Below are 13525 nucleotides of genomic sequence, written 5' to 3'. Positions count from 1 at the left end.
CAGGCACCCTCTGGGATAGCATTAAATCTATACCTAAAAATCACACTACAGGGATATTCAGGGTTTAACTAGAGCTCTGGCTGAGACCCATCTTAAAAAAAGCATACACCAGCAAGCAGGAGCAAGCAGTACTTTCTAAACAGCATTTCTGTATAGGAATCTCTATGGCTTCTGCCACACTTCCAAGCTACCTGGTCTTTCAAGCCAACAGACTGACACAGACAAACATCATTGTCCTCCTACATATTTATCTCCATCCTGTTCTACACCTGTTCGGAAAAAAAACCCACCCTTTTGAACCATACAGAGGAAACAGTCACTGTCTATAGAGCTGGGTACCTTCCCGGGTGCAGGAAGGAGGTTCTGCAGGGGGCTGTCAGCAAATATTTATTCCCAGAGTGAATTACTCACTGATTATTTTTCTTTCTCCAAAGCCCCTGTTTAGGGGTGAAGGAGACACTTCCCAACAAACAAAAGCTTGTATTTATCGGAGGATATTCCCTTGCATTACCTGAAAGATTTCTTTCAAAGCAACCCTCAAATCAGTCTGCAGTAGCACTGTTACCAATCTTTACTGGTTAAGTAGTAGAGAATAAAATATAGCTTAAAAAAAAAGGAATTTCCTTATTTAGTGACACATGGGGGGAGATCAACCACATTATTCAAGATAACATCTTGTTTAGAATGGGAAAAAATTAAAAAAAGAAAAAATAAATACATGAATGGAATTAGAGAAAAGGTAGAGCAAGGCGGGGGGGGGGGGGGGAGCGCTAAGAACACAATCTTAGGGAGAATAAAAAAAAAAAAAAAGATGGTGTCAGACATTTCTGGCTATTTACGTTTCCAAGCCACAATAAACAATAAAGCTCTGTCCTACCTGCTGCCACTAAGACTCTATCACCTCCAAAAGTGATGATCTTCAAGGAGGATCAGGATACAGGATTAATTTACCCCTTGCCCAACAGCCAATGCTTTGTAACCTGAGTCTCTTTGACCCACAACAAGCAAGTACGCTCTTAGTAAGCATGAGATAAAATCTGGCAGCTAAGAAAATAATTCCAGTGAAAAGAAACATTTTATGATATTTTTTCTCATGTGTGTCATGAGCAAAGAGCACATGCATGATCTGCTACTGTAATTCAACTGTGGTTTCTGTAATCTGTCAGTCTGAGCACTTGCACCAATTTAAAGAGCAAAACTAATGGTGATTTCATTTAACGAAACTGCTAATGAGACCACTATTCCATTAATGTATGTGTTCTTCCACTTGCCTTCTTAAATTTATCTGACACCCAAACAATACAGTGAAATAAATTGAAACTTACCTGTACGACTCCTGTACAAGAATCCAAGAAAATACATCCCTTCGGCTCCTTTGATATTTTTTCATCTTTATAAAAATTCATAATATATGAGTTATCCGACAACTGTGTCAGCTGAAAGTAGCGCTTTTTGAATGACTGAAGTGAGGAAAGAAAAGAAAAAATAATGACAATTGTTGCACTGCAAATTATTTTCACTGATACTTTGTTCACAGGGTTCAAATAATAGAAAACTCCTTCACTCACACTATTTTGCAGACAACTGCAACATTACTATCATTTAAAGCAACGTAATCAAACCTGAGATACCAACAGCTAAATGACAATGGCAAACAAGTGTGCCTCTGTGCGGTATATAAATCCAAATGGAATAAAGAAAGAATAATGCTCTCCCCTTACCCGAACAGTAATGCTATTGTTTACAGTGCTGTTGAAATTCCCTTTATAAAGCCATCCAGACTTGTAAACTCCTGCTGCTAATCCTCCTCCTCCTCCACCACCACCTTTTGAAGATGAGTGGGATGTTGTATCCTGTATGAAAGACATGATTAATATTGCATGGACTTGCTTTTTGAATTCTAAGATTAAAGAAAACTGTGATGTGCTTGACAACAAATAATCATCCTTTCATTCATTTTAAAATAAGATGTTATTAATATGCCTGCTGTGCATATGATGACATAGGAGACAAAGCTATTACACTAACTTCAGGGTTATTTAAAATATGAAATATTTCATAGGAGATAACAAGCCTCCCTTATCATTCTTTTTTTGATAGTAAAGCAATAAATAACTCTTCCCCAGGGAAAAATAAAACTCATCAAAAACCAGAATACATACTTCATCCTTATCCACATCTTCATGATCGATTTCAAAGGAATGTGATGGCAGTTTCTCTGGTCTATATTCATTTCTAGGAGGGGAGGAAAAATGTCTTTAATTTTTTTTTTTTTTTTTAAATAATCGTATACCTGCTATTTCAGGGAGGCAACCATCCTGAGCCTCCGTGATGTCTTCAGTACACCTGTCTCTGCGATCCTATTACCTCCTTTAAAATCACTATAGTTTCAAAATACAGCTTTTTTCTTAAGCCCCATATATTTTTTTTCAACATTGTGAAGTTGCAACACTTCTATACAAATGATGAAATACCGCTTCTTGTTCTCTTCACTGCTCTTTCACCAAAACAGGCACCAAAACCCAGTTTCCAAAGAGAGCGCCCATTTAAGGCTGTCAAATGAACAAGAATGAACTCTTTAATAGCTTTTTCTAACCAAGAAGAACATTACAACATTCAGCTTAAAGCTTCTACATTTCTTCAATACTTCAAGATATTTTTTACTATTTAAAATGATGAGCACAGTCTTAAAAGTAATTTTTAAAAATACACAGATGTCTTTCGCACCACAGATGTGGTGCCATTTAAGATCTTTGTATTGTGGACTTAAAACCAAAACAATATGAAAAAGCAAAGCACTCAAGCACTTTGCTTAATTTTAAGCACATAAATAATTGTACTTAGGCCCAGAGTACCTCACATGTTGCAGAATTAAACCTTAAATAACAGACAAATACACATGATAAAAATTCAAATATATTTTTAGATGGAGAAAAAAAATAGACTTTTCTGTGGCCTGAGAAATATCAACATCGTTTTCAAATTCCTGAAGATTACAAATCTCATCCTGGAAATCTTCAGTTATCATATGAAAACCTACAAATGTTGTCATGCTAGAAGCCATCTTTTATCAGGAAGACCAACTTTTCCAGAATTTACTTTAATCTACCCTGAGAACGGGAAGACAGCAACACTACTCTCTACTGTGCAAGGAAGCAAATCCAAACAGAAGTGGAGAAACCACACACTCCTAAGCTAGTTTCTTCTCTCAACTTCGTGAACTTTAGCCCACACTAGCACATAATGTTAAATGTCACTAATGTAAAAAAAAAAAAAAAAAAAGCGGTAACTTTGACCGTTTTCATTTTCTATTCATTCATACACAAGTTACAAATTAGGAAGACTAATGAGCAATACCTATGTCCTCTTCACTTCCTGATTTCAAAGTCAGTGTCCTCCTGACGTGACTAACTCACCGCAACCAGAGTCGGCATGTCAGAGCCAGGAGAACCAAGTGCACACAGGACACAGGAGGGCTTTATTCTCTGTTTTAGTTTGTTCCAGTTTGGGTGTTTATGTAAGGTAAACAACTGATCAATATTTTGATTAAAAGGAACATTTGCAATCTATTGACATATTTAATATCTGTAAAAGCATTAATATTCAGAATATTTGTAATAGAAATCCATCGCAGGTTTTCCAACGCAACCAAGGGCAGCTGTTAAAAATTCTTACACAAACACTCCCTCCCATCCAAGAAAGACCCAAAACAAAAATCTCAAGCCAAAACCCACCTTTCACAAACACATCATTCAAGCCTTCACATTTTTAGACATAAACCCTATTGGCTTATTCATTATTCAGGGCTAAAAGTGCACCGCAGTGCTCTTGGGGTGATGTGTAGGCAGAGCGACCAATGCTGTGTGGCCACACACAGACAGATAACACCACTTTGTTTGAGGATCTGTACCAGTAGCAGGACAAGTTAGTTAGTCAGCTACTAAAAAAACACCCAAAACAAAACCCCAACCCTAACATGCTGACGTTACTGGGGAGAGGAAGGAGTCAGAAATCTGCTGGATTAGCGTGGTGCTGACCCCTCACCCTTTGACACAGCAACTCCGCCCCGCTCTGCTGCTCCACAGTCAGAGGGAGCCTGTCCCATCAAACCACAGCCCTTCCACAAGCCTGGGTACATGGTAAGTTTCTTAGAAAGAAGATCTTTCTGTCCTCACAGCAGAGCTATAAAAGAGATAGAAAAGGACACACCACTACTGCTTCAGGTGTGAGATCTCACTGACCACCCATGAAACACTCATCCACTCGGAGCTCTGTGTCATTCTCCATAAAAGTTTTCCCTTTCCTTGGATGGGAATCCCTTTTGGGCATGCTCCTCATCTTTCCAGGGCAGGCAGATAAAGTGTGGTAAGGATCCTGTTTGGTATACCCTCTTTTTCTCTGCCTACTGCCTCTTCAGACCCATATGAAGATGAATTCCAAGGGATCAGACCTAAAATATCTACCAAATGTTCCAGGTTTTCTATAAATGACAGCAAAAACTTTGCTAACGACTATTTCTGTTTCCAGACGCTGTCACCACAGCACACGCTAAGCGACCCCTGTTCTTCCTCCACCCTTCCACTTGCTCAAGAAGCAAGAACATAGCAGCACAAAGCATAAAAAATGGTGTAAAAAGAGGTAGTGAGAGCTCACAGAGAGGAATTTAAGGGGTAAAAAGACCTGAGAAAAACCTCAAAGGAGGAACACACTCAGAGAAAAACTAAAGCAATTGCTAAACATTTTGGTCATGTTGTTGTGCACATGTCATTGAGCTCTTCTATTGTGCTATGGCACTACTTCAGTAGAATTGCACCATGGACACATTGAGTCCTCACTGCCTGCCTCACATGGTCAGCATCACATTGCAGCTGCATCCCAATCAGAAAGGGTCAGTATTCAGAAAGAATAATTTTGATATCTGATAAAATCTGCTACACCATGCAGCCATTACTTGACATGTTGTATGACTGTGTGAAACAGCACAGCATGACCTCAGATACAAAAAAGTAGGAAGTCCTTCAGCACTGCTGAAGGCTGTTGAGTCCCAATTTGTGTTTCTAAATGGGAAAACCCACAGAAAGGTTCAGCACACCCTCAGTGAACAGAAGTACTTTAGCCACAGTTAGATCTGGTGTCCTTTCTCATGATGCAAAGCTAAACACTTAACATCCAATCTTCCACAATACAATGTTTTCTTATAAAGGAACGGATACAACAATATGCTCAGATTTCTGATAGTGCTACAGCAGTTTTGCACAAATGAAAACAAAAAACCGTGGAGACGGAGCACTCAGAGCTATCAACTGTGAGATACAATATCATGAACAGGATGTATCAAGCTACTTTATTTTTAATGAGAAGATTTAGTATAAAACACAGAACTTTGTAACATGCATGTGCAAATCAAGGTCCGTTGATGTTGAAGAGGCTGGAAATGGTGTGAAACGAGGTGGACTCCAAACCAGCTCTCTTTAAGGTACGTTAAGCTCAAAAGCCATAGCAACTTTCAGCAAAAAAACACTCCTGCTATAACTTTGCTTCTGAAACATCAACCAGTGCTGCATCCAAACCACTCCTGAGTGCTATGTTCTGATACAAGACAAAACAAGATCTCTTGTTTTGATATAATCCTCTATGCAAGGGGGGGAAAAAGTAATATGTGAGACACCATAACATTCCTGGAGCATGAACTCATGAAAGCAAATCATACTAAGCACCATATTAAAATAACCTTCACAGAAGAAGATGTATTACTTTTGTGCAGAGTAATGCAACCACGTCTGTCAAATGCATATTTCATAAGACTGAAGATGCTTAAGGTTAAAAGGAAAACTGCTGTGCTGCAAACATTTTTCTTGAGCACTAAATGCATCAATTTTCTAAAACAATGAGTACACTGGGTACTTAAGAAAAGGTATGTTTATAATCTCCAATTAGCAAAACTACTCCTAATGGTTTTTTGTACTACCATATTCATTGTTCATAAAAATACCAACATACAAGCAAGAATGCAGATCTGAGGGAAGGCTTGCAGCACAAAACCCTTTGAACACAGCATCTAAAGGGACCATAAGAATCAGTCTACTGGTTTTTGCAACACTACGTTTAGTTACTACTAGTTTCCATCCTATCCAAGCCTGGAGCACCCATTCCTGTGTTAGGTGCACATAACAATCTACTTCATCCAGTACCATGATTTCAATGCCTTGAATACCAGGAAAGCAGGTGGTAACACAGTTTGGGCATTCAGTGATTTTATTAACTACTCCCTAAAACAGTCCTCAGGGCACAGGATACAAACCTGTCAGAAACAGGAGTATGGGTAGAAACTCACTCATGAAGGAGTGAGCACCAAGTTCTTAATTTCTTTCCACTCAAGTCAAGGAACTTGTTTCTCTCCTCCCAGCATCCTTACACTTATTTTAATGTACTGCCTTACACATATTTTAATGTATTGCCTCCAAGCACAGAAGAGATGCCCACTTACTCAGACACCTGCACATTTCTGCAGCCTTGTATCAACACTGCTGCACCAGTACATTGCACCCAGTTCTGTATGGTGCAGCTATAAAGCACTAAGTGAAATCCTACTCCTCTGTTACACAGGGTAACTAAAAAAAGAATTAATCCCAGTTAAAGGTGAATGACATTTATGCATTATTGAAGAAAACTGAAAGACAACTTTCCTGTATCAACTGTGCTTTGAATACACAAATAAACTTCTAAGGATTTGAATCAGCACTAATTGAGTTTGTTGATACTAGTGAATTCTGCAAAGTCTTGAACTTTTGTTAAAGGACCTTTTCTTCCCCTTTTTAAAAATGCAAGGCACTATAAATACAGTAAAACAAGCAAAGCATGTAAGACAAAGGAAAGTGCAAATATGGACAAAGCTCAGCAAAACGATATAAACCTAATAGAAAAAAAATGAAAAAAGAAGAACTTATGCTAGATCTTACTGTGGTAAGTGTCGAAAGTCTTCTGAATACTGTTCATATTTGTAGTTCACAACGTGCCACTGGGAACTGTAGTATTTGCAAGCCTAAAGAGAAAAAACACAAACAGCAACAATAGAATTACTAAAACAATTATTTAGACCCAAGAAGGCTAGAGAACCAAGAAAGATGTGAGGGAGCCTTTTGTGCTAGAAAACATATTCTTCTATTTTATAGCTGGGTGCACAGTTCTTAAAGGAACATCAGTCATACGTTTCCACATTTTGAAGTATAATTTCCCTTCTAAATCAAATGCACTGAATCATACAAGATGGAGAAGGGGGCTGATAGCAATTTAATATGCTTTACTGATTCTCATCTACAAAGTAGGCTAAACTAGGAGTGTCCCCACACTCCACCTGAACATTTGCACCAGCTCATGTGAGATGGACAGGAAGAAAGAGAGGGATCAAGCCTAAAACCTCACAGTAGAGGCTGCTGCCCAAGACCATAGGGACCAAAAGGAGGCAACCCAGGAAGGAAAACAGTGGAAGGAAAATGTTGGAGATCTACAGTAGAGACAGAAGCAGCAGCACTGAAAGGAATCTGAAGTGAGAACAGGAAAGACAGTCTCACAGAAAGGCACGGGAAGGATGAGACTCCAGGAGACAAAGAGAATGGAATAAAGGATAGATCACAGATATGTAAATACCAAAAGCTATGCAGAGAAAGTGGAAGAAAAGGCAACAAAGGTACAGGCTAAATTAGTACTCCGCCAACCAGGAGCATTCCCTCTCTTCCCTGCTAGCCTCTTCTCAAGCTCCTACGGGAGTGACTGCTTGCACAGCAGTCTCTGCCTCAGAAGAACAGAGAGGGGATTATTGGGCTGCTGGAGCAAAAACTGAGATGGGCTGAAAACTTACAGGTGGTGCTTTCTAAATTACTCAGCACTGTCTTAAGAAATCTTTTTAAATCTTGTGTAAAACATGCAGAGTATGTAGCCACAAATTAATTTATGAAGTCATCTTGGGTGTGATCACAGTCTTCTGTGACAGCTTTATTTTAGAGTACAGAAAAGGCAGCAAGGAAGTGGAGGCACATTTATAGACACTTCTCTCCTACCCTGACATCAAACTAAGCAGTTCAGCACAAGCAAAGACGGTCTGCAGTAAACACATTCCATGTGGATCTAGCATCTACCTTCTGGTCTGACATACACCTTCATTATTGTATAGGATGCAGTATAAAGTGTGACCATTAGACAATATAAAATAATCACATATTCTCTGAGAATGAATGTAATACTATAGCATTATAACTGACTACACACCTTGAAGGGTCAGGTCCAAAGCCTACCCCTGACAACCATGTTCCTACACCACTTACAATACTGTTTGCACTTTGCCTTTGAATAGAGAGAAAACAAACAAACAAAATCCAACCTTTCTGTTTTGTGAATCTTCATAAAACAATTTGGTTACTCTTGCATTCGTGTAATCTAAGTCTTAGTTAAAACTATTTGATAGTCACCTGGGCTATAAGAATACTTTATAAGAGCAACATATACTCTGTTCTACATGAGCCAATGAAAAGCTCATTCCCTGAATGTTTTGAGGATGAGCACAGACCTTCACTTGCTTTCTAAATGGCAAATGTAAACCAACTGAACCTTCTACAGAAAGGACTGCTTTTTCCCTGTGGTACTTTCACTACTAAGTATTCTACTTAACAGATGCAATTAAAGCCCACAGAGAATTCTCAACACAGGCTTTTATAGCAAACATTATAGGCTGATGTGTTCAAAAGAACAGTTGTGAATAACATATAGAGCACGCCATAGTATTTTAGCTTATATCTATAAAGATTTATTGTCCTCCTCAAAGAAAAAACTAATCAAAATAAAAATCAAAGGGGACAAGCAGCACATTCATGTATCATTCAGTAAATTCAGAAAAGGCAAGCCAATTCAGTGCAACAGCTAATGCTGTTCTTGAACTAGCTTGTTGTGGCTATCCATTGTAAACTAGATCTAGTTTAAATTAAAAAAAGAGTTACAGCATTTTCTTTTCAGAATATCCCAACTAAAAATCAAATACTTCAGTTGACTGCTGACTTTTAATGATTTTTTTTTTTAATTGGAAATTATTATTGGAAATTGAATTTCAGCAATGAAGAAAAATATCTGCGAACCTGATTTGAGGAACAAGAAAAACCTTTCTAGAGGGAGAGATTTCATCAAGAGGCCTGAGATGGATCCTACTGTTCCTGGCAAAGAGCGAAGGGGCACCAGTGCAGGGGTTGCTGAGCTCAAGTGGACTGTGTGGGAGGAAAAATACAGATGGAGAAATGGAAGCTCTGGGACGTGGGAGGGTTGGCACATGTTTGCATGAACTTTCCTACTGCACTGTTGATCAGGCAGGCTGCACAGCCCATTCCCAAGGGCCGTATCAAATTCAGGTCATTTATTTTCTTTTTTCTTGTAGCCCAGCTGGCCTAATTTTTCCTTAGAGACAGACAATCCTGAAAGCTTTTTCCACCTGTAACTTCTTAGCTCTGGTTCTGGCGATGACAGCATAATGGCTGCCACAGTGAAAGAGGTACTTAAAAAAGATTTACCCTACAATGCAAATGAACCCTTTGGAGAAAGAAAATAAAAAAAAAAAAGAGAACGGGAAGTGAAACACAAATGAAGCAAAACACCTTGAAACATTTGAAAGCAACTCCCCTGCTTATATTTTCTCTAAGATAGTGCTAGGTATGTGGTCTTCAGAAATACAGGCGCACATATGATAAAAGTCATTCGTGGAACAACAGGGCTTCTTGCAGAAAAACTTCACACACAGAGCAATCCTGCCACCTCACTCACCCTTACAAAGCAGCTGTTTCTAAGGTGGAAAGCAGGAGATGTTGAACAAGGAAAGGCAAGCCCATGCAAGAGCTTGGACACAGAAAGCAAAGACCTTCCAGAGCTGGACATGGCTACAGTGCTTAAAGGGGAAGCTGCAGAGATGTCTCTGTGCTCTGCCCCGTGACTGGGGACATGCATGGCACTGCTCATAAAGCCTGCCCAACTGCTTCTCCCTCCTGTGACCTCTGCTACAACAACCAAAGGCAGCGTGCAAGGATTTGGGAAGGTGGAAGGCAGTGTGATCACCCTGGCTTGAAATTCAGCCCTCCACCCCAGGCCTACCCCTGTTCCCTTACACCTGCAACAAGCACGGCACCACCATGACTAGCTGCTAGCAACCGGGACCTTCATTCGGGGGCTCTCAAACCTCTTTCCAAATTAAGACAGTTTACACATATAGTAAAGTCCAGTGACAGAGCAGGGTAACAAACCAAAACATTAAAACACACTATTATTTTAAAGTATTAAATTTTAAAAAAGTATTTTAAAAAAGCGTTTACCTCTTGTGCTATCAAAAGACCCACTGTCCTTTAACAATGTATGGCATTGTCCTGACAACAGAGTTCCTTAAAGTGCTGAAAGCACTTAGATTTTGAAGCTGGGGAAATCTACACTGTAATGAGCAATAATAAAACTTTGTGACATTTATCAACAGGCATTCCCATTTTAATTTGACTTTGAAATATGTAAGAGCAATGCATATTAGCCTGTAAATAGAAAAGCCTCAGAAATCAATTGTATGGACATACAACCACTTCCAGTAGTTATACAGAAAGCTGTGTCTCTTAACATTACGATTAATAAAACTCATGTTTAATAATTACTTACAGGTCCTGTACACACAACCTGCAAAATCTCAAAGAAATCCCCCAGATGAATGGTGAGGGCTCTACAAACTTACTATAGGAGACAACTCCAACTTTTGTATCTAGAAAATCTACACATGAAAGTTAAGAGGCATCCACATGAATACTGTACTATAGCAGACAAAATTAACTACATCATCCATCAAATGAAATTTCAATATTCTTACACTGTTATTTCATTTTGATGTAGTGCTTTTCACGCTACTGCTCTAAGGATGAAGCGTGAGGACTACAATTACACCAGCAAATGAAAAGTAGCCAACACCGGGGTGCAGGAAAGCTCGGTCTCAACAGCAATCCCCAGCAAGCTTGTTTCTTCATTGTCCTCAGCCTTAAGAGTAATTTCTGTAAAACACCACAATTTGACATCAAATAGAGTCACCAGACAGGTTTAAGTAATGCTGCATGTGCAGCGTGCTGTTAGCATACTCTGTTCTGGGTTCACCTCAGACTCCCTTACTCGAGGCGCTGGCAGATTCCAGATGTTGCACGCAGGACACAATCAGGTCACACATGCCATTAATAACCGGCCTCTGCTCCCAGGCTTTTTCCAGCAGGTTGCTAAGATGACAGATGTCCGCGATTTGAAAGAAGCAACTGGCTCTACAATGACTTTTAAGGCTACAAGTGTGCTCAAACACAGCTCGATAGTGCCAGCAGATTTCTGAAGGAGACAAGCCTGACTTGAATCTATGCTAGCTGACCCTTTAATAATAGTAACAAGCCCCAAATCAGCCCCTCTGCATGTTAGTAGGCAATCTACCTCAGTGACCAGTAAGTACACAGCAGAACCATGGTAGCAATAGGATTTTAAGAATGCAATGTGAACTCCATCACCTTTGCTAGAATATGGATGAGACCACCAGTGATGGTGTTTGCAAGCTGATCCAAGGCCCAGCAAGTCACCAAAGGAGCCCTTCCCACAGCAGCCACCACCACTGGATCAGACTCCTGTAGCAAAAAGGATGGGTCAGGATGTACCTGGTCTGCCTAGGAGGGAGGGATGAGACCCTCTCAAAGGGCCCTCTGGATTTCTTTTCCACAATTACACTGTATAACCTAGGGAAGCTTCTGCAGCATTCTGCTCCATCCTGCTCCAGCCCCTGCACAGCTCCCAGCACACCCTTCCTCACCCACAGGGTCCGCCCCTCTGCAAACATGCCTCCCAAAAACATATTCAAGTAGTACCAATCATTTTTAGGGGGATCATCTGACTTAAACTCATTTAAGAAAGGACAGATGACAGCTAATATTTATTTACTTTCTAGATTTTTTTCATATATACCTAAAATCTCATTCATATAGATACACAAATAGTATGCATGTGTGTGTACATGCATGCACACTTTCTGAAAATACTGACTTGATGCAAACCAATATGGGATTAAATATGTTGCAATTAGATATCTTAAATTCCTCAAAATAAATATAACTTTGAATTGCAAATTGTACTATCCCCTTATATTTCTGAGCGAAACATGGGAAAAATCCCAAGGATTGCCATTTGATCTGCATATTCAGGAATACAGAGTTGGGAAAGGTGATATTAGGAATATTTCACTGACTAAAAGGAAGAATTTTCTTTTGTTTCTTGTGGAATGAATGTTTCTATTTGCCAAAATTACGGACCATGAGGACAATGCTGACTGGTATGAATACATACAGCAGACTGTGAGGAATGAGAAAATTCACTATTTGGGAGGAAACAGCATGGTGCAGTACAGAATTCAAGGAAGTCAGGAATACTTAGAAAAAAGAAACACTGGAGAGAATTCTACTCTGGCTTTAAAGGTTTCTGGAAACTTCTCTTTTCTTGGAACCTAATTTAGTTACTCAGGCTCCTCCTGCCTAAGAAAAGCTAAGGTGGAAAAATCCACAAGGAAAATATCCCAAGACAACTACAGGTATAGGAATGATCAATTCACAAAGTATTAGCTTTAGAATATACCTAATAATTAGCCGTAAATTAATAAAATGACTCAGATATTAATCAATCATAAAATGTAAAATATTTATTCTCTTTGCATCCTACAGAAAATATTTAGTTATCAAAGGACTATTTATTTATTCAAGTCACCTTAATTTTTTTTTTTTAAATTTTCATTTTACAGTTTCAGCAGAAGGGAGAAGGTTAGACATCTTATTTAAAGTAAATTCTTCTGCCTCACCCATTACCATAACATCTGAATATCACCAACAGTGAAAGTTTTTGGTTACTGAAAGCATTATTAAGAGAACTGAATTAGACAAATAGAGGCACAAACCTTCCACTACAGGGTGGACAATATCAAATACTATCCATACTGAAAGCTTCAGCAACATCAGCCTCACTTTTCTTCATCTCACTTGTGAGCTCTTTTGCATCCATAAACCGATATTGATATTGCACAGGCAATCAAGTCATCCTGGCGTGCCTGTAAGTACTGTTTACAATCACTTGAGCAAATGGAATCTGATCAAATCCCCAAGCTGCCATATGTATGGATTTTGGTAAAGGCTGGGGAAAAAAACCTGATCCTTGAAGGACTCTAGCAATGAAAGAGCTAGAGGTAGAAGTAAAGCCTTCCTACTGTCACCAGTAGGAAACAAATGCCCAGGAAGAGACAAACAGGGGTTTCAGGCATTACCACAGACCTCTGACAACCCTTTTAAATGACCTAACAGTACCTTATAGACAAGACCATCTGAATCACCAAATGTCCAGAAGGATGAGACAGAAGACCATGGATCTGAGCTCTTGAAATAGTTTCAGTACCATGTCCTCACTCTGCCATGTGAAGAAAATGTTTTACCTTCAACAGCAGACCCTTCATTTG

At 39.3% G+C, this 13525-nt stretch overlaps 1 protein-coding gene across 11 annotated transcripts in view; it reads right to left on the bottom strand.

Annotated features, from left to right (window-relative positions):
- Positions 1-13525, bottom strand: part of DOCK10 (dedicator of cytokinesis 10) — a 164506-nt gene that overhangs the window by 79416 nt on the left and 71565 nt on the right. For all 11 annotated transcript variants that reach the window (XM_074877692.1, XM_074877696.1, XM_074877687.1 and 8 more), the window contains exons 4-7: positions 6960-7042; positions 2163-2235; positions 1722-1853; positions 1326-1460 (exon numbers count right to left, since the gene is read on the bottom strand). In XM_074877692.1, the coding sequence (XP_074733793.1) occupies positions 1326-1460; positions 1722-1853; positions 2163-2235; positions 6960-7042 (423 nt within the window). The remainder of the gene's footprint in view (positions 1-1325; positions 1461-1721; positions 1854-2162; positions 2236-6959; positions 7043-13525) is intronic.

Source organism: Strix uralensis, chromosome 9 (assembly GCF_047716275.1).
Source record: "Strix uralensis isolate ZFMK-TIS-50842 chromosome 9, bStrUra1, whole genome shotgun sequence".
Lineage (NCBI taxonomy): Eukaryota > Metazoa > Chordata > Aves > Strigiformes > Strigidae > Strix > Strix uralensis.
This window is presented reverse-complemented; position numbering and strand designations above follow the sequence as displayed.